General features: G+C 44.1%; 1 protein-coding gene across 4 annotated transcripts in view; it reads left to right on the top strand.

The window, feature by feature from the left end:
* Nucleotides 1–17,794, top strand: part of LOC140207158 (uncharacterized) — a 30,527-nt gene extending 12,733 nt beyond the window's left edge. The window contains exons 2-4 of one of the 4 annotated variants that reach the window (XR_011888521.1): nt 1,306–7,252; nt 7,745–7,792; nt 13,695–17,794. Coding sequence is in view for 1 of the 4 variants with exons in the window: in XM_072275500.1 (XP_072131601.1) it covers nt 1,713–3,761 (2,049 nt within the window). In the remaining 3 variants the exon portion in view is untranslated. Of the gene's footprint in view, nt 1–1,305; nt 7,940–13,691 lie in introns of those variants that run through there. The other 3 variants (XR_011888520.1, XR_011888519.1, XM_072275500.1) reach the window with 3 other exon arrangements.
* The last annotated feature ends 3,584 nt before the right edge of the window (nt 17,795–21,378 follow it).

Raw genomic sequence — 21,378 nt, 5'->3', positions numbered from 1 at the left:
TTGGCCTTCATGAACCGAAGGACTGAGTACAGGAGATGGATGTTATGTTGATGTTGTACAAGACATTGGTGAGGCCTTATTTGGAGTGTTTTGTGCAGTTTTGGTCACCAGGAAGATGTAAAAGAGGTTAAAAGAGTTCCCAGAAAGTTCACAAGGATGTTGCCAGGTCTGGAGGACTTGGGTTATAGGGAAAGATTGAACAGGTCAGGACTTTACTCCTTGGAACGTAGAAGATTGAGGGGAGATCTGATTGTGATAGTGGGGCATAGATAGGGTAAATGCAAGCTGGCTTTTTCCACTGAGATGGTGTGGGACTATAACCAGAGGCCATGGGCTAAGGGTGAAAGGTGAAATGTTAAGGGGAACATGAGGGAAACCTCTTCACAGAGACCATCATCTGGGTGTGGAATGAGCAGCCAGCATGTGGTGCATACGAGCTCAATTTCAACATTTAAGAGGTTTGTATAGGTACATGGATGGTAGGGGTACGGGAGTAGACAGGTTAAATAGTTCAGTAAAAACTAGATGGGCCAAAAGGCCTGTTTCTGTGTTGTACTTTTCTATGACTGAGACAAGAAAATGAAATAATACTAATATTCACTCTAATTCCTTTTAACAGCTGCGCGGACCAACGATTCATCTGGGCAGGAAATTTTTACATGACTTTAAAACTGTGGCACTTTAAATTAAGAGTACATAAAAGAAAATCCCAGCTGCACGTCAACAAAGGCTATTTGAGTGAGTGTGTTTCAGTTACTGTGGGGCCAGGCACCCATGCAGCTCAGTGGGAACAGGGAATAATACCAATGGAGAGAGTCAGACTGAGCCAAGGCACAGACTGGAGATGGCAGAAACATAAATAAAAAACTACAGCACAATACAGGCTCTTTGGTGCACAAAGCTGTGCCGACCATGTCCTTACCTGAGAAATTACCAAGGGTTACCCACAGCACTTTAATTTTCTGAGCTCCATATCCCTGTCCAGGAGTCCCTTAAAAGACCCTGTCGTATCCGCCTCTGCCACTGTTGCTGGCAGCCCATTCCATGCACTCACCACTCTCTGTGTAAAAAAACTTAGCCTGTTATCTCCTCTGTACCCATTCTTATAGAGACAAAGAACATCAGAGAATTCGATAGACATTCCAGAAACCATCACTCTGCACAGTTAGAAGAGGATTTCTCTGTCCAGGTTGGGTTGAACATCACTGTGACAACGTGATGCCAGATCACACCTTGGCAGCTCAAGTGATCTCATCTGAAATGCTGTCCTACACCCATTGATGGAATGTGTAAATCTTTTTTCAGGTTAAAAACAACAAGGAATTTATCTACGGGAATCTCAAACACAACCCACCAGTTTTGCTGTCTCTGTCCAGATACTTAAGAAGTGGAGCAAGAGATTCACTCTATCATCCTTCCTGCTCAGACTGTGGGGAGGGATTCACTCGATCATCTGACCGACTGACATGCCCGTCATTTTACACAGGGGGGAACCCATTCATCTGCTCAGACAGTGGGAATGGATTCAGTCGGTCATTTCAACTGAAAGTACATCAGCAAGTTCACACTGGGCAAGGCCATTCACCTGTTCTGTGTGTGAGAAGGGATTCAGTCGGTCTTCCCACCTGTGGACACACCAGTCAGTTCACACTGGGTGGAGGCTGGTCATCTGCTGAATTTGTGGGGAAGGATTCATTCAGTCATCTGACCAAATGGATCACCAGCGAGTTCACACTGGAGAACAGCCGTTCACCTGTGCAGACTGTGGGAAGGGATTTAATTGGTCATCGAAACTGAAGGAACATCAGAGAGTTCACACTGGGGAGAGGCCGTTCACCTGCTCAGTCTGTGGGAAGGGATTCACTTGCTCATCTAAACTGAAGGTACATCAGAGAGTTCACACTGGAGAGAGGCCGTTCACATGCTCAGACTGTGGGAAGGGATTTACTTGCTCATCGGGACTGAAGGAACATCAGAGAGTTCACACTGGAGAGAGACCATTCACATGCTCAGTCTGTGGGAAGGGATTCACTAAATCATCTCAGCTACTGAGACATCAGTCAGTTCACACTGCAGAAAGGGATTTCACCTGCTCAGACTGCGGGAAGAGATTCACTCACTCTTCCACCCTACAGAGACACCAGTCAGTTCACACTGGGGAGAGGCCATTCACCTGCTCAGACTGTGGGAAGGGATTCACTCGGTTGTTTCAACTGAAGGTACATCAGAGACTTCACACTGGGGAGAGGCCGTTCACTTGCTCAGATTGTGGGAAGGGATTCACTCGGTCAGCCGACCTACTGGGACACCAGTCAGTTCACATTGGGGAGAAGCCGTTCACCTGCCGTCAATGTGGGAAGGGATTCACTCGGTCATCCACCCTACAGCGACACCAGCAAGTTCACACTTGTGAGAGGCCGTTCACATGCACAGTCTGTGGGAAGGGATTCACTCAGTCATCAACCCTACAGATACACCAGCGAGTTCATATTGGGGAGAGGCCGTTTAAATGCTCAGACTGTGGGAAGGGATTCACTTCGTCATCTCATCTACTGACGCACCAGTCAGTTCATACTGGGGAGAGGCCGTTCACCTGCTCATTCTGTGGGAAGGGATTCAGTCAGTCATCTAACCTACAGAGACACCAGCGAGATCACACTGGGGAGAAGCCGTTCACCTGCTCAGACTGTGGGAAGGGATTCACTCGGTCATCCACCCTACAGAGTCACCAGCATGTTCACACTGGGGAGAGGCCGTTCACCTGTTTGTTGTGTGGGAAGGGATTCACTCAGTTACCTAACCTACAAGCACACAAGTCAGTTCACACTGGGGAGAGGCGGTTTACCTGCTCAGATTGTGGGAAAGGATTCACTTCGTCATCTCAGCTGAAGGAACATCAGCGAGTTCACACTGGGGAGAAGCCGTTCACCTGCTCAGACTGTGGGAAAGGATTCACTTCGTCATCTCAACTTAAGGTACATCAGAGAGTTCATACTGGGGAGAAGCCGTACACCTGCTCGGACTGTGGGAAGGGATTCACTCAATCATCAACACTACAGGTACACCAGCGAGTTCATACTGGGGAGAGGCCGTTTAAATGCTCAGACTGTGGGAAGAGATTCACTCTGTCATCTCACCTGCTGACACACCAGAGAGTTCATACTGGGGAGAGGCCATTCACCTGCTCAGACTGTGGGAAGGGTTTCACTCAATCGTCAACCCTACAGATACACCAGCGAGTTCACACTGGGGAGAGGCCATTTAAATGCGCAGACTGTGGGAAAGGATTCACTTCATCATCTCACCTACTGACACACCAGTCAGTTCATACCAGGGAGAGGCCATTCACCTGCTCAGTCTGTGGGAAGGGATTCACTCAGGCATCTCACCTAAAGAGACACCAACGAGATCACACTGGGGAGAAGCCATTCACCTGCTCAGACTGTGGGAAGGGATTCACTCAATCATCCGAACTACTGGGACACCAGTCAGTTCACACTGGGGAGTGGCGTTTCACCTGCTGTGAATGTGGGAAGGGATTCACTCGGTCATCCCAACTACTGGCACACCAGCGAATTCACACTGGGGAGAGGCCGTTCACCTGCTGTGAATGTGGAAAAGGATTCACTCGGTCATCTCATCTACAGAGACACCAGTCAGTTCACACTGGGGAGAGGCCGTTCACCTGCTGTGAATGTGGGAAGGCATTCACACGATCATCTCATTTACTGAGACACCAGCGAGTTCACACCTTTGTCTGACGTATTGAGCTAATGGTTCCAGATATAATGTGAGGAGAAGCAGTGACCATGCACAACCCTGTCTCGTGCCCCTTTGTAGGGTAAAAACTATTTGATAAATATCCATTGATTTTAATCCTAGCAGTAGGGTTGTCATATAGTGCCTGTATAGTTTTAATAATTTGTCATGGAAACCAAATCTGTGTAAAACTCTGTATAGAAAATTCCAATTAACTGAATCGAATGCCTTTTCAGCATCCACGATTATCACTATTGCTTGGATTTTATTTTTTTGTATATGATCCATAAAGTGAAGTGTCCTTTGTATATTGTCTTGTGTTTGGCGTTGCTGTATAAAACCTGTCTGATCACTATGTATCAGTGTGGGTAGAAACTCTGCTAATCGTTTGGCCATGATGGAGGTAAATAATGTGTAATCTACATTAAGAACAGATATTGGTCTAAATGACCCACATTCCATTTTATCCTTGCCTTCTTTCGGTATAGCCGAGATTATCACTTCCTTCCAATGGGTGGCATTTGCACGTTTTTAGAGCCCAGTTCAGTGTGGGGAGTAAGACAGGAATTAACTCATTTTTTAACTCTAGACAATTCAGGAAGGTGCCAATTTGGGTTATGCTTCCCCCTGGAACTTTGGAATACAGAGTTTTTTTTAAAACACTTCAAAAGCTTCTTGAATTTCACTTAGCTTTTTTTAAAATCATTTTTGTTCTTGGATCCCTAATTCTATGAATTGTATTTTCTGTTATCTTTTTTTTCAGTTTCCACGCCAGTATTTCATTCCTAATTTTTTTAAAATTTCCTCTAATGTATCCTGTGCCAAATTCAATCTGTTTTTTTTCTAGTTCATTCCACCTATTTTGTAATTCCTCCAATGGTTTATTCCTTATTTTTTTTCTTATATGAAGATATCGCTATAATTTTCCCTCTTAAGACAGCCTTTAGAGGTGAAACCTCTCCATTATCATTGAATTCTAAGTAAAGACCAATTTCTTTTTTTAATTTGTTCCTTAAAATAGGTATCATTGAGTAGACTTGAATTTAGTTTCCAAATAGTATTCTTTGGTTGTAGGTAAAAATCAACATATAAATATATAGGTGCATGGTCAGTTACCTCTATTGTCCCAATTCCACAGGTGTTTATTTTGTCTTTATCTTTTCCATATGTTATGAAATAGTCTATTCTTGTATATACAGAATGGGGGGGGGGGGAGAATAATGAGTGTAATCCCTTCTGTTGGGGAAAAGGTCCCTCCATATATCAATTAGACCAACATCCTCAAAAAGTGTATTAACTTTCTTATGTAAGGATCTTGTTTCATAGGTTTTTCTATTGATAGACTTTGGAAAGAGATTCTCTCAGCCATCTCCACCAAATATGAATCATTGAGTTCACACTGGAGAGAGGCCATTCACCTGAAGTGAATGTGGGAAGGGATTCACTCAGTAATCTAACCTTGTGACACACTACCGGGTTCACACTGGGGAGATAGTTTCAATAAGCTGCATGCTGGATATTTATCCATCACCGTTGCTGATGCAATTTCGAGAGTGACTGTTGGTGCTGTACTCTGCAATTATTGCTGCTGCTCACCACACCCAGTTCTGCACCCTGGTCACTGGGCATGGGAGGAGTTTCTTCTGCTGCATATTCACCTTTAATGGGACTGGAGTTTAATATTCTGGATTTGAGACAAATGAATCAGTTCTATTTTAAACTCTGTTTCCGGTACTTAGTGGATTTATAGCACACCTAGTCTACAGTAGAGCGTCAACTCAGGCCGGCTGGACCCTGCCAGTGATTTAGTTCCACAACAGTCCTTTTAAATCCTTCCCTGTTGTTCATCTCTCACTCTCCCTGTGGTGATGGGTTCCAAACAGTCACCACTCTGTGGGTGAAGAGGTTTCCCTTGAATTCTCTGCAGACTGAATAAGTTGAGCTGACTGCAGTTCTGTCTGAGATGTTCTTCGCCCCTCAAATCTCTGTGCTGAGGAAGATTGAATTGATAGACTTTGGGAAGAGATTCTCTCAGCCATCTCCACCAAATATGAATCATTGAGTTCACACTGGAGAGAGGCCATTCACCTGAAGTGAATGTGGGAAGGGATTCACTCAGTAATATAACCTTGTGACACACTACGGGGCTCACACTGCGGAGAAAGTTTCAATGAGCTGCTAGTTAACATCCTTATTCAGGGCTCATTTTCACATTTTGGGTCATTTTCCCTGCTTCTAAAGGGTTGTTAGAAAACACCACTGTCCTCTAAAGACTGAAAACAGAATGGGAAACCATTAGTTTAACGGAGTGGAGTCTGAAATCAGAGGTGGGTCTGCACAGGGCAGAGTTTGGGGCTCTGGACGATGGTCGGAGTAAGAACATATGATGAGGAGAAGGGAATCAGCAGTGGGGTGTGGCAACAAATGTCAGAGTAGCAACATTTGGAAGCTGATTGACAGAAAACGATTTCGTTGTCTGACTGATGAGACAAACAATGCCTGTTGTGATTTTCTCCTTTGGTCGAGGGACATGTGTGTGTTGGGAATGGTTATATCTATTGAGGGTGTTGTTCCTGCTTGTTTATTCTGTAGTATTATATCCAGATGGGTATTATGAATTGTCCTATCTGCAATAATGTATTGATTATCCTGTAGTTTGTAAGATTTTGACTCTAAAACTGGATCAGGCTGAATATTTGGTGCTTAATGAAGTTACAGTGGTCATTCATGAGTTTGTATTTTAAAGCAAGATTTTGGTGAATGATATTTGCCACTTGATTGTACCTGCATAAGTGATCAGGTTGAGTAAAACTGCTGCTGGATCCCAGAATATGCTGGATTGTGTCTGGTTTCTCTTGGCATTTTCTGCATTTATTGCGTGGTTTGTATGTCTTTTACGTATTTTTGATTTTTTTTTAAATGTTAACCACATTGTCTGGTATTTCCCCAAGGTACCCCTGTTTCTGGTAAGAGGTCTCCAACTCTGATTTGGGCACTCGATGCGTCCTTGTCACCATCTCATTTGCTCAGATCATTGGGATGTCTCCCATGGAGGGTTGTACTTATTCCACTGGTTAATGTTTTCTTCCATAGTGATGATTCATTTTTCTGAGTTGGCCTCGCATTTAAGTCTTCTGGTCTGTATCTCTTATCAGAATTGCGTATACCTGCATAGTGTGCTGAATACTGTTTATTTTGTATGAAAATATATACTTTAGAAATCTTATCAGACTTGTAAACATAACTTTCCTGGATCAAATAACAACAGCACAAAAAGATGGTTACTTATCTTTTCACCCGTTTATTTCTTTGAGCTCAGCTGGCGAGTAAACTTGGACCCGACATCAGGGAGACAATCGTTTCTCATCTCCCCGGCGGTTCTACAAGTTCACTGCCCGATGTCAGAATTGTCAGAAGTTTTAAGGCCACCGATACAAAAGAACAATCAGTTTGATAACCATTCCGGTCAAGTCAATGGACTATTGATACAAAGGTACAATCAATTTGTTAGACACTCCAGCCACCTTAATTAAAGAAAGGAATGTCCTACCTGGTTTGTTGGAGCCACAACTTAATGACAAAGATAAGAATATCCGTCAAATTTGTGCTTTAATTAAGAAAGGAATGTTCTGTCTAATTTCTATCAGGTACTGCTTTTTGTCAAAATCAAAAGGTGTGAAGAGCCCAGAGACATCCATGTGGATCTGGGCAAACTTTAACCCTTATCTTGCTCCAAAGAAGGCAGTTGTGAGACATTATTCAAACACACTGCAGTCACAGACATAGTCAGCACTTAATCCATTGTTTACAAGAATCAGAGAACCTCCTATTCCATTAAAACTTTATCAGACTGTTGACTGATTTTTTTATATGTCTCTTATAGCTCTTCCTCCTTTTGTCCTCAGTAGCGTTAATCTAAGTGTGTTTGAATGTAAATATTATTTTCTAAATTTGTCATTTCCGTTCTTATTTTTTCTTTTTGAAGTTTCCAAACTGGAATGGAATATGTTGATGAAAGAATACGCAAATATAGGTATAACAAAAGTGCTTATTGCCTTTGTTGTACTTGCTATGCCATGGAGATCTGCTTGGGAAATCTTATTAAGCCCCGAAGTAAATTTTGTCAATAGTTTTTCGTTTTTGCGTTATTTTCTATATTCTTTGCCTGTTAATATTCCAGATACCTGGGCCAAAACGTTGATTCCCATTGGTAGATATTCCCTAACTTGCTGAGCTCCTCCAGCGCATTGTGTGTGTTGCTCCAGACTTCCAGCAACTTCAGTATCTCTTGTGTCCCATATAATGGTATGTTTCTGAAAAGGACATACAGGTAGGCAGAGAGAGTGTTGTGGCTCTGTTGGTAAAAAATCAAATCGAATCGTTAGAGAGGTGACGTAGGGTTGGAAGGTGTTGAGTCATTGTTGGAAGAACTAAGGAACAGCAAGGGTGAAAAGACGTTGATTTGTTGGAGACCCCCAAACAGTAGTAGGTATATTGTCTACAAATTACAATGGGAGAAAGAAAATGCATGCCAAAGCAGCAATGGTACAATAGTCTTGCAGATATATTGGGAACATCAGGTTGGTGCAGGATCCCAAGAGGGTATTTCCTAGAATGCGCACAAGATGGCGTTTTAGAGCAGCTCCTGGTTGAGCCCAGCTGGGTATCAGCCATACTCAACTGGGTGTTGTGCAATGAACCAGAATTAATCAGAGCACTTAATGAAAAAGTGCCTATAGGGGCAAATGATCATAATAAAAGGGAATTCACCCTGAAATATGAGAAGGGGAAGCTAAAATGAGTTGTAGCAGAAAAAGCATGGGATAAAGAGAATTACAAAGGCATGAGAGAAGAATTGGACAAAATTGATAAGAAAAGAACACAGGCAGGGATGACGACAGAATGGCTGGAATTTCTGGAAGCAATTCGGAAGGCACAGGATATATACATAAAAAAGAGGAAGATGTATTCTAAAGACAAGATGAAACAACAGTGGTTAATGAGAAGGCAAAGCCAACATACGTAAAAGCCAAAGAGAGGGCATATAACTGTGAAAATGGTGGGAAGTTAGAGGATTGGCAAGCTTTTAAAAAACAAGGCAACTTAAACAAAGTAATTAAGAAAAAGATGGAATACCAAGTTAAGCTAGCCAGTAATATTAAAGAGGATGCCAAATCTTTCTTCAGATACAAAAACTGTAAAGGAGAGGCGAGTGTTGATATTGGACAATTGGAAACCGATGCTAGAGGGGTAGTAATGGGGCGCAGTACACAGAACTGGCAGATGAACTGAATAAGTATTCTGCCTCAGTCTTCACTATAGAAGACACTAGCAGGATGGTGGATGTCCAGATGTCAGTGGTCAGAATTGTGTAAAGTTACATTACTCAGGAGGAGGTTCTTGGAAATAGAATGGTCTGCAGGTAAATAGGTCACCTGGACCAGATGGTGTACATCTGAGAGTTCTGAAAGAGGTGGCTGAAGAGATTGTGGAGGGACAAGTAATGATGCTTCAAGAATCAGTGGGTTCTGGTATGTTTCTGGAAGACTGGAAATTTGGAAATATCACTCCACTTTTCAAGGAGGTAGAGAAGTAGAAGATACAAAATTATGGGCCAATTAGTCTGACCTCAGTGGTTGGGAAGATATTGGAGTCGGATGTTGAGGATGTGTTTTCAGGGTGTCCCACATGATAAAATCGGCCATTTTCAGTATATTGTCTTCAAGGGAAAATCTTGTCTGACAAGCATGTTGACATTCTTTGATTTCATTGACGAAGTAACAAGCAAGACAGACAGAGGAGAATGCGTTGATGATGTGCACCCGGACTTTCAGAAAGTGCTTGACAAGTTGTCACCCATGGGTCTGCTTAACAAGTTATGAGCCGATGATATTACATGAAAGACTCTTGCATGGATAAAACAGTGGCTGATTGGCAGGAGGTAAAGAATAGTAATAAGGGGAACCTTTTCCGGTTGGATGCCAGTGACTAGTGGTGTTCCACAGGGATCTGTGTTGGGACCGATTCTTTTCATATTATATGGTAATGACTTAGATGGCAGAATGGATAGCTTTGTTGCAAAGTTTTGCCGATGATACCAAGATAGGCGGAGGGACGGTAGTTTTGAGGAAGTAGAAAGGCTACAAAAGGACCTCTACAGGTTAGAGGAATGGGCAAAGAAACAGCAGATGGAATACAGTGTAGGGAAGTGTATAGTCATGCACTTTGGGAAAAGAAATAAAACTGGCAGCTGAAATACAGTGTAGGGACTGCGGGTCTGCAGTTAGGTACTCGGGTTCCCTCAGCATAATGTTGCACGAACATTATTAGCAAAACGTTCCGATACAATACGGGTTTCATTTTGTTACAGACAAAAATGCCATTTTGGAACAACAAGTAAAGAACGTTTCCACAGTGGTGGAGAAGCGCTCAAACACCCCTCGCCATCTGTGAAAACCCTTACAATCCCTACACCACACCCCATTTCTGTAAACTCCTCCGACCACTACAGCACTCACCATGGCTGCTAAACCCTCCACAATCCACCCTGGTGCATTCAGGCAACAGCTGACCCGAGAAAGACACTGCCCGTGGCAGATGGCAGGGCTCATAAAACACCCTGACGCTTTTTGTTACTAAACCTACCGATTTGCATGGCTATCTTGAATAAACCTCCTTCCACTTTGCCTCCTGTAAAAAAAAGCGATTTCCTTTGCTCAGTTCCTTCATCTCTGCCACGTTGTTGACAGGATAAGGTTTACCTTTCCAGGTCGTCAGAGATGTCCTCCTCCTTCAAAGAATGCGGTTTCCCTTCCACCACCATTGATGCCAATCTCACACCCAGTTGCTCTATTTCCTGAAAATCCGCCTTCACTCCATATTCCAGTCACCTCCACAACTTCTCTTATCCCCAACCGTCAATCATATCTTTTTCTACACCCCACCACAACTCCCTGCTTTCCTTGTCCATTCGTCTCCCCCCACTAATCTATTTCTTGGAATGTAGCCTTGCAAAGCGAGGGAAGTGCTACACGTTCCTATTTACCTCCTCCATCAGCACCATTCAGGATTACAAACACTTCGTCCAGGTGAGCAACACTTCGCCTGCGGGTTTGTCGGGTTCATCTACTGTATACGGCGCTCCCAGTGCGGCCTCCTGTACCTCAGTGAGACCCGATGTAGATTGGAAAACAACTTTGTCAAGCACATTCGTTCCGTCTGCAGTAAAACGTATTTCCCGGTGGCCAATCATTTCAAAACAACTCTGCCTTCCCATTCCAACATACCGGTCCATTGTCTGACTAACACAATGAGAGCCACAACTCATAATACATCTGTGTAGCTTCCAACCTGATGGCACAAACATCGATATCTTTAACTTCTGCCTCCACTTTTTTTTCCCACCCACAGCCCACCATCTCGGTTCTGTCTTCTCTCTTATCTCCTCTCTTGCCCACTCCCGGTCATCTCCCTCTGGTGCCTCTTTTCCATCCTTTTCTCCCATGGTTGGCTCTGGTCTCCTCTCAGATTCCTTATTTTCAACCCTTTGCATTTTCCGCCTACCTCACTCCTTCTCACTTCATCTCCCCCTCCCCCACCACTCACCTTCACTCTTATCTGGCTTCACCTGTCATCTGCCAGCTTATACTCCTCCTCCTCCGCCCAGCATCTTATTCGTCCCTCCTTCCATTTCCGATGAAGGGTCTTAGCAAGAAAAGTCAGTTATGCTTGTTCTGCAGATGCTGCCTGATCTTCTGAGTTCCTTCAACATGTTGTGTATGTTACTCTGCATCTCCAACATCTGCAGAATCTCATCGGGTCAGAGTGCAGAGACGACATCGGGTCTCCATAATGCAGAGGAGGCCACACCGGGAGAACTGAAAACAGTAGATGACTGCACCAGGCACGAAGCTGAAGTGTTGCCTCATACGGAGGACTGTTTGGCACCCTGAGTAGCGGTGAGGAGAGTGGTTTGAGGCAGATCTAGCACTTCAACCACTTGCAGGGTTATTTTCCAGTCCCCTACGCCCCTCCGTATCGCTGTGACTGTCTCCCTTTTGTTGTCAGCACTGCCACCCGGTGGTGATTTGCCACAATTACAGGCCCTCCTTATTTGTGGACTCCATTGTCACCAGGTGCTGCTCTGCCGCAATAACGCTGAGAGACAGAAATGTGATACTGCAGCCTGCTGAAATGTTTATTCAAGATTCAAGGTTGTTTAATTCCCTTTCCAGCAGACAAGTGTAAATGAGATCGAAATAATCATTACTCTGGCTCTGGTGCAGCTATATATATGTATATCTCCACAGCTGAAACGCTGCACATGGATTGTATGTCCATAAAGTGTCACAAGGCACAGGATGTCTGTCCATAAGATGACTGACAGGAAATGATAAACTAGCGGTGTGGAAGGGTGGGTTAGTTCGTGGAGTTGTTGGCCAGCCTTATTGCTTGGAGAAATTAGCTGTTTCAGAGTTGGTAGTCCTGTTGTGCATGCTACGTAGTGTCCTCCCTGATGGTCGTGGGACAAGCTGACCATGAGCTGGGAGGGTGGAGGAAGATTGTGAAAATCAGGCTGGTGCTTATTCTCAAGAGAGGGAATTTGGAGAATACCAATGAGATGGCTTTTTAGAACAGCTTGTGGTTGTGCCACTATGGAAAATGTAACTCTCGACTGGGTGTTGTGCAATGAATCAAATTTGATTAGGAAGTTCAAGGTAAGGGAACGCTGAGGAGTCGGTATTCACAAGATGGCAGAATTCACCCTGCAGTTTGAGAGGCAAAGCTACAAAAAGATTCATCATGATTAGTGGAGTGAGATGAACTGCAGATTCACGAGACTGACTCTCCCTAGTCGCTCTCTTCCTCTTGTTTCTCTCTCCCCCGTCTCTCTCTCTCTACCGCCACTCAGCCTGTCTGTCTGTGGTCTCGCTGTCCCTTTCTACACCCTCCCCTCTCCCTTTCAGCTCTCTCCCCCCTCTGCTTCATCAGACTCTGAATGCCTGTATGTTCCGTTCTCCAAACAAAACACCAGGGCAACTTATCTTGTAGACAATTGTGTCTGTGTCACTGTCGCACATTGAAAAGGACGCAGTGCAGTCTTAGAATAAACACGGAGAGAGATTCAGTGTCGGTCAGTGAAGGGGCGGGGAGGTGGTTTGTCGACAGAAAGGGGAGAAAGTGAGTGTGAGGGAAAGTTGGTGTGAGGGGTGTAAGAGTGGGAGGTGAGAAAGAGGGAGAGGGAGTTTCAGGGTGAGGGGAGAGGAGGAGAGTAGGGACCGAGACTAAGAGAAGATGGAGGACAGAGACAGAGAGGAGGGTGTGCTGAGGAGTGAGTGCATGGTGAGGGGTAGGGTGGAAGAGGGAGACAGAGAAGGTGAGCGCACTATGGAGGGAGATGGCATGACGATGTCGAGAAAGCTGCACACACTCAGGGCGTTGGGGAGTTCTGTTCCCTCTGTCCCACTCACAGTAAATCTTCGAAGCATATATTTTCATGAACGAAAACATGATTTAACTCTCGATGCGAGCGTGTGCTTTTCTGGTAAGAAGTACACACCACTGAACTGAAAAGAAATCTCAACCCACAAATATGAAGAAATCATCACCATAGAACGGTGATTCCCAACGGTGGTGGGGGGGGGGGGAACGGGCGGGTGTTGATTACCATAAGACCATATGATATAGGAGCAGACGTAGGCCTTTCGTCCCATCGCCTCTGCTCCGCCATTCAATCATGGGCTGATCCAATGCTTCCAGTAATCCCCAGGCCCCTGTTTTCACCCCATACCCTTTGATGCCCTGGTTAATCAAGAACATATCTCCTTCTACCTTAAATACACTCAAAGACGGCCTCCACAGCCGCTCGTGGCAACAAATTCCGCCGATTTACCACCCTCTGACTAAAGTAATTTTTCCGCATCTTGTTCTAGAAGGACGTCCTGCAATCCTGAAGTCGTGCCCTCTTGCCCTATGTGTCTCAAGGGGGCTTTCGGGTCAAATAACAGTCGTCGGGGACATTCAAGATTCTTGGTGGGGTGGTAATCGACAACATAACATGAGTCAGCAGGCACTTCCGAAAAAAGTACGAGGCACTCGAAACACAGGAAGAACCATAGTACTGCAGGCGGTGAACACATGCCGTCACAGCCGTCTAAAACTCAGCAATATCATCCGACCTTATCAACCTAGCAGATAATATTGCAGATGCATAAATTAGCAATCAGTGTGATCAACAGTTCCCCTGACTCGCGCACGGGAACTGCAATTTCAAAAATTAGCCCTGTTAATGATGAATAAGTACGTACCGCACGATCTCCATGTCTGAAGGCGGCGAAGCCTTGAATTCTAATCCTGCTACGAAACAGAAACTACAAAGAGTGCGTCTTTAGAATGTTACATACATAGAAACATAGAAAACCTACAGCACAATACAGGCCCTTCGGCTCACAAAGCTGTACCGAACCTGAACTTGCCTTCGAAATTACCTTGGGTTACTCATAGTCCTCCATTTTCCTAAGCTCCATGTACCCATGCAGGAGTCTCTTAAAAGAGCCTATCGTATCCGCCAACACCCTGGAGTATTGATTTATTCCCTTTCCGTCAGATCAGCGACACCCCATGTGTCTCATTCGTAATACTGTACCGTACTGTCTAATGAAACAATGAAACCATCAAGATTGCAGGAACATTTCCATAAAAGACACACTGAAAATGCTACTGATGGTTTTACTCAGTTCCGGAAGATGAAAGAAGAATTTGAAAAGCGTCGCACACTCGAGTCATTTGCAAGGAAAGCTACAAATGACTTTGAATGTGGTCTCATTGCTTCTTATAACATTTCCAAAATGATAGCAACAGTGTGCAAGATCTCATACAATTAGTGAAAGATTAATAACACCTGCCGTATCAGGTACTCACCACTGTTCTCAAAATGGATACCGGTATTTTATAATCGATTCCTCTGACTAAGAACTCTGTAGCTCGTCATCTTGATGAAATGAGTAAGGACATTGAGTATCACTATGCACAGAGCTACAAGAAAAACAAAATTTGCGAGCCAACTGTATGAGTCAATTGTGCTAGACAACGAGGCATTGATAATGGCATCTGCACGATTCATCAAAAAATGGAAACATTGATCAAGAGATTCTCTGTTGTAAAAAGTTGAAAACATATTAACGGAGAATCAGTCCACGAAGAGCTCAAAGTGAAATTGATAACAAAATTATTCTGATTAAGAACATGATTTCTTGTGCAACGGATGGAGCACCATATATAACAGGTCGACATGCTGGTTTAGTGGAACTTATGAAAATGAAATTGCAAGTCTATTGCGTCACGTATTGTCAGAATACCGCATCTAATCTACAGGGCACAGTTACTGTGAAGCTAGGTTTAGAGATAAATAAAAAGTTAAAGCAGAATAATTTAACTCACATTAGCATATGGTAGCCACGTGTTTACACTATGAAAGTATATCGGGCCAAAGAGGGGCGAGCATGGCAAGTATGAAGGTGTTTCAGAAGGGCGTCTGCAAGTATGGGGGCGTTGGTCTGAAAGGGTCGGGAAGCACTGCTACAGAAGAAAGAGTTAGCCAATGGATAAGCATCACTGTCCATGGATGAGATCCCCACGATCTGCGTAGACCGAGAACGCATCCGACGACAGGCTCAAAATTGGAAACGTCTTCCCAGAAACTGAATGTTTCCTTGTGACAATACAGGTCTAGGTGGTTAAGACAAAAACATCAAAAAATACATAATGAAAGACTAAAAAATTTAAGACGATAAAAGCAGAATGTGCCATGTGAAACCAGAAACTATCCCGCACGTCACAGGAACCTGCAACAGTTTAATTCAATCTGATTACTTACAATCAAGTGACAAACATCTCTCATCAAAATCTTGTTTTAAGATACAAAATCATGAATTATAAACTCAATCCTTATCCAGTTTAAGAGTCAGGGCCCGAGAGTTTTATTATGACTGATCCATTATTAGAGATCGGATAACACATGATACCCGTCCGGATATAATATTACAGGATAAACAATTTATTTAATAGGAATGACCATTCCAAATACACAGAGCACACTGAAATTAATAAGTGAAATACACCGGAAATATGCTGACTTGAAAGAGGAAAATGAACGACTATCGGTGCATGAACAGAGTATACATTGTCCCAGTTGTAATATATACGACTGGTATCGTCCCAAAATCACTAAACAATTCGACCTGCACGACAATATTTATGTAAATCTCCAGAAAGCCACAAAACCCAACACCACCAGAACAGTCCAAAAGTTCCAAGCAATTGAGAAATGAGTCGGTGTCTATAAGGTGATTTTTATCAGTTTTAGCTGAGATTTAAAAAACAAATAAAAATAACCAGCTTGCGATTCTACTGCAGTGAACGTAGAGGAGAGTCAACACGCAATTTGAATGTTAAACATTCCTCCGTAACAGTGTTGCTTAACCCGATGGATGAATGCAAGCTTTACTGTAAATTTGTGTTGACTTTCTTTTTTTTCCTTTAATTTTTATGCAAAAGACGAAAGTAACAAATGAGTTACATTTTTGCCGATTTGTTCTTGAATGTCCCCAGAACCTGTCTCGCTTTCTCAGACCGAAAAGGGTCTGGCGGTAACGAGGGCGGGAATATGGTGGAAAACTGAAAATAAAAGGTAGGATGAGTTTAATAATTGGTCGGAGTGGAGGTGGCGGGGTGCGGGTGTCGGAGAGTCTGTTCCTGTGCTGCGTTTCTCTCGGGCTCGAAACCAGATTTACTTTCCCTGCTGCCACGTTCTCCGAAGATCATTGGTTCTGTAGAGTCAAGATCGAAAATATTGCGACCGCCGCAGAGAAGAGCTTAGATATTTTTGTTTATTAATTAGTTGAATAATTGACGTGAGCGGATATTTCGCTGAGCTGACGAACTGCTCTCTGAATTTGGAATGAGTTACCCCATAAATAAACGTGTTTGCGCAGCAACTTAATATCATCAGCATGTCTCCGGTGTGTTGAAAAATGTATTCAGAATCGTTGTAATTATTTGGATCCAGTCCGGCGATGGTGTTATAAAGGAATTCAGCAACACTCACCGACCACAGGATGATGAAGCTTCCGGAGATGGTGAGAAGTAAGATCACAGACCTCCTCCTGCTCTCCATCTCCGGGTCACTGCGGTTCTCCGCCTTGCTCTGACCCCTCAGCCCCTCACGGACGCGACTAGTCACTAAAATGTGTCTGACTGTCAGAGCGTTGAACAGTATTAACAGGAACGGGAGTAATGGCGTTAGGACGGTAGAAAGCCGGTCATATCCCACCCACCCGGGATCCGTATAGTAGCCCGGTATTTCAATACAGCCCCGGGGTATATTGTCAACCACTTCCACAGGACGATATATAAAGAATTCGGGCACATTATTAAAGCAGAGCAGAACACCGTTGCTGTCAGAACCACAACCGCAGTTTTCCCGGTGCAATATTTTATTTTCCACTTCTGGCAACAAATGTCGACAAACCGATGAAAAGTAAAAGTGACGGTGAACCAGACAGAACTTTCTCTGGCTGCATCTCCCAGAACAGAAATCAAACTGCACACGAGGGTGATGTCCAGGAAAGTCCCGGGGAAGTAATAATAACCGACCCGCCACAATATCACCGCAAACACGATGGTCAGTAGATCCGCCGCTGCCCTGGCCACCGGGTAGAGATGGTGCTGGTGGAGAGGCCGCACTTTCCCCTGGGAAACAACAGAGAGACCGAGTGAGTTACTGTCTGTCCGCTCCGTGGGTCTCGGGGCAGGGAGATGCTGGAAATGGAGGGTGTCGAGGTTTTACAAATGACAAGGAAGCGCCGAAGATTCTCCAAGGAAGTTTAAACTTTAATTTGCAAATCAAAGCTGAGACAGACAGTGGGCTAGGCTCTGTGAGTCTGCTACTGAATGCCCGCCTGTCTGTTTCACACAGCAATTTTTTACAGCCCTCCTTCTGGGTTAACAGCATTAGCATATCGCTGTATGTTTTACTCTAGCTAATAAATCAATTACTCTTATCTCTTTTACTTGGCTACATTCGTTTTTCTGGAGGGGTCAAAAGTACACAGATTTCATTCAATGGTTATATAGTTGAAATACCATAATAATCCCCTACACACTCAATAACAGACACTTAATGCATAGTAAAGGCATGGTCAACATCTGAATAATCACGATGTGCAATAATAGCACACTTAAATATACACTTAGAAAACAGAGTGCTACAATGTTTTTCAATACAATCTGTCCTTTGAGATCTATAAGGCCTCACAGAGAGCGGAAACTACGAGTCCACACACAAAAGCTCAAATAAACTCCAGAATTTACTCCCAAATCTGGGTCAAACTATAATTTCTTGTGCTTAGAACTCAAAGTGTTCTCTCCCTACCTTCCTAGGCCACTGAGCCAAAAACCTTGTCCCTTTGTGTCTGAGACAGGAAAAAAGACTCAGGAGCCTTTATAGTCTATTCCCACGTTATCATTTCGCTCCTGTACATCTTGCATGTTGTGTAAGCTGTAACAGTACATCATCGGTATCTCTCTTTCCACTGGGCTTGATTCAACAATTTCCAGGAGTATTGGAAAGCATTTTGTTGCGGCCCACACTATAAGAGACTTGAGACACAGAAGGAAACAGCCCAGAATAATAGCACAGTTTACCAATACAATACCTACAGTTATCGCTATCTTGGTTAACCATGCACCCCATCCCCCTAGTTTACTATCCAACCAGTCAAATAACTGATGTCCAAACCCTGCATTCTGTCTAACTTCTCTTCTCAGACTTTTCAATTTGTTCATTGCTCTGGTAAATGATCCCTCCGGACTAGTGTTATTTGGTATAAAAGTACAGCACTGTTCTCCAAACATTACACAAACTCCTCCGTTTTCTGGCAACAGCCAGTCTAACACCTGTCTATTCTGCCACACCACTCTACTAGTTGCATCCAGCTGTTGTCCTAGTGCCTCCAGCGCATCATCGGTGTAGTTAATAAATCTCTCTTGATTATAATATAAATAATTTATTCACAACTCAACGTTTTTGCTAACCCCTATTACAGGTATAATTGCTTCCCAGCCAGCAGCAATCTCGTTTCTTGCCTTAAACTCGTTAGGTATAGCTCTTGGCTGTCCGATACTATTGATTCAGGTCGTTGGGTCAGGTTCATATTTTCGCCTCTTCCGCCGCAGTGTCTGCTGCTTCGGAGCATCAAATTGTACTTCAGGAGATACTACAACTTCTTGAATCAGCATAACCCGTGTACATGTACCTACCCAACTAAGGGGAAGCGTGGATCTCAGGCCTTCCTCCATTCCGCATAACCACCAAGTGTCCACTAATGGAATGTTCTGGACATCCAACGCACCTTCGGGTGGAGGGGTACCTACCATGTATCTTTGGCCTGGGGTTACATCCCAAGTCTGCACGCAGTTAGCCCTAAAATGGCCAACCAAAAAAGCACCTGTCCCTATAAAGCATTCATAATTCAAATGATCCTGTATTATCAATTTTCCTACTGCGGGGGCCTGACTTCTTTTACTAATGGCCCAAGGTCTGCTATAATTACGTTTATGGGTGAGCACGTTTCGATCGAATTGCGAGGAGGCTTGGGATAGCATACACCAATAAGGGCAATATGGGGTGTTATCAATACATTTCTGATAACAAGGATCCATCCCGTTACAAATTCCCATGCTGCAAGTCTTGACTACACTTGGACACTGCCGTGCACACTGCTCCCTCCGCTCCTTTCGCCATTGCGTGCAGGTGGAGGAGTTATAAGGCATGGGAGCTACGTGTTGCACAGGCTTCACCCTGGAGCACAAATACGTATTGGGACCAACGACCTAGGCAGGAAGAGGGATGAGGTCCTGAAGTGTGAGTTTCGGGAACCAGGCAGAAGACTGAAGAACAGGACCTCAAGGGTGGCGTTCTCAGGATTGCTGCCAGTGCTACGTGACAGTGATGGTAAGAATTGGAGGAGATGGCAGTTGAATGCGTGGCTGAGGAGTTGGTGCAGGGAGCAGGGTTTTAGATTTTTGGATTATTGGGATCTCCTCTGGGGAAGGTGGGACCTGTACAGATTGGATGGGTTGCACCTGAACTCGAGGGGGAGCAATATCCTTGCAGGTAGGTTTGCTAGCATGGTTCGGGAGGGTTTAAACTAAATTGCGAGGGGGATGGGACCCAGAGCGATAGAGTAGTGAAAGAAGTGCATGGAGTAAAGCCAGATCTAACATACAGAGAGGCTTTGAGGAAAGAGAAACAGAATAAACAGTGTAAAGACAGTAAGGTAGAAGGGCTGAAATGTGTGTACCTCAATGCAAGAAGCATCAGGAACAAAGGTGATGAACTGAGAGCTTGGATACATACATGGAATTATGATGTAGTGGCCATTACAGAGACTTGGCTGGCACCAGGGCAGGAATGGATTCTCAATATTCCTGGATTTCAGTGCTTTGAAAGGGATAGAGAGGGCGGAAAAAGGGGAGGAGGGGCGGCATTACTGGTCAGGGATACTATCACAGCTACAGAAAGGGTGGATAATGTAGCAGGATCCTCTTTTCCGTCAATATGGGTGGAAGTCAGGAACAAGAAGGGAGCAGTTACTCTATTGGGGGTATTCTATAGGCTCCCTGGTAGCAGCAGAGATACAGAGGAGCAGATTGGGAGGCAGATTTTGGAAAGCTGCAAAAGTAACAGAGTTGTTATCATGGGTGACTTTAACTTCCCTAATATTGATTGGCACCTGATTAGTTCCAAGGGTTTAGGTGGGGCAGAGTTTGTTAAGTGTGTCCAGAACAGATTCCTGTCACAGTATGTGGACAGGCCAACTCGGGGGAATGCCACACAAGATCTAGTACTAGGTAATGACCGGGTCAGGTCACAGATCTCTCAGTGGGTGAGCATCTGGGGGACAGTGACCACCGCTCCCTGGCCTTTAGCATTATCATGGAAAAGGATAGAATCAGAGAGGACAGGAAAATTTTTAATTGGGGAAGGGCAAAAAATGAGGCTATAAGGCTAGGACTTGCAGGTGTGAATTGGGATGATGTTTTTGCAAGGAAATGTACTATGGACATGTGCTCGATGTTTAGAGATCTCTTGAGGGATGTAAGGGATAAATTTGTCCCGGTGAGGAAGATAAAGAATGGTAGGGTGAAGGAACCATGGGTGACAAGTGAGATGGAAAATCTAGTCAGGTGGAAGAAGGCAGCATACATGAGGTTTAGGAAGCAAGGATCAGATGGGTCTATTGAGGAATATAGGGAAGCAAGAAAGGAGTTTAAGAAGGGGCTGCGAAGAGCAAGAAGGGGGCATGAGAAGGCCTTGGCGAGTAGGGTAAAGGAAAACCCCAAAGCATTCTTCAATTATGTGAAGAAAAAAAGGATGACAGGAGTGAAGGTAGGACCAATTAGAGATAAAGGTGGGAAGATGTGTCTGGAGGCTGTGGAAGTGAGCGAGGTCCTCAATGAATACTTCTCTTCGATATTCACCAATGAGAGGGAACTTGATGATGTTGAGGACAATATGAGTGAAGTTGATGTTCCGGAGCATGTTGATATTAAGGGAGA

The sequence above is a fragment of the Mobula birostris genome, chromosome 13 (assembly GCF_030028105.1).
Source record: "Mobula birostris isolate sMobBir1 chromosome 13, sMobBir1.hap1, whole genome shotgun sequence".
Lineage (NCBI taxonomy): Eukaryota > Metazoa > Chordata > Chondrichthyes > Myliobatiformes > Myliobatidae > Mobula > Mobula birostris.
This window is presented reverse-complemented; position numbering and strand designations above follow the sequence as displayed.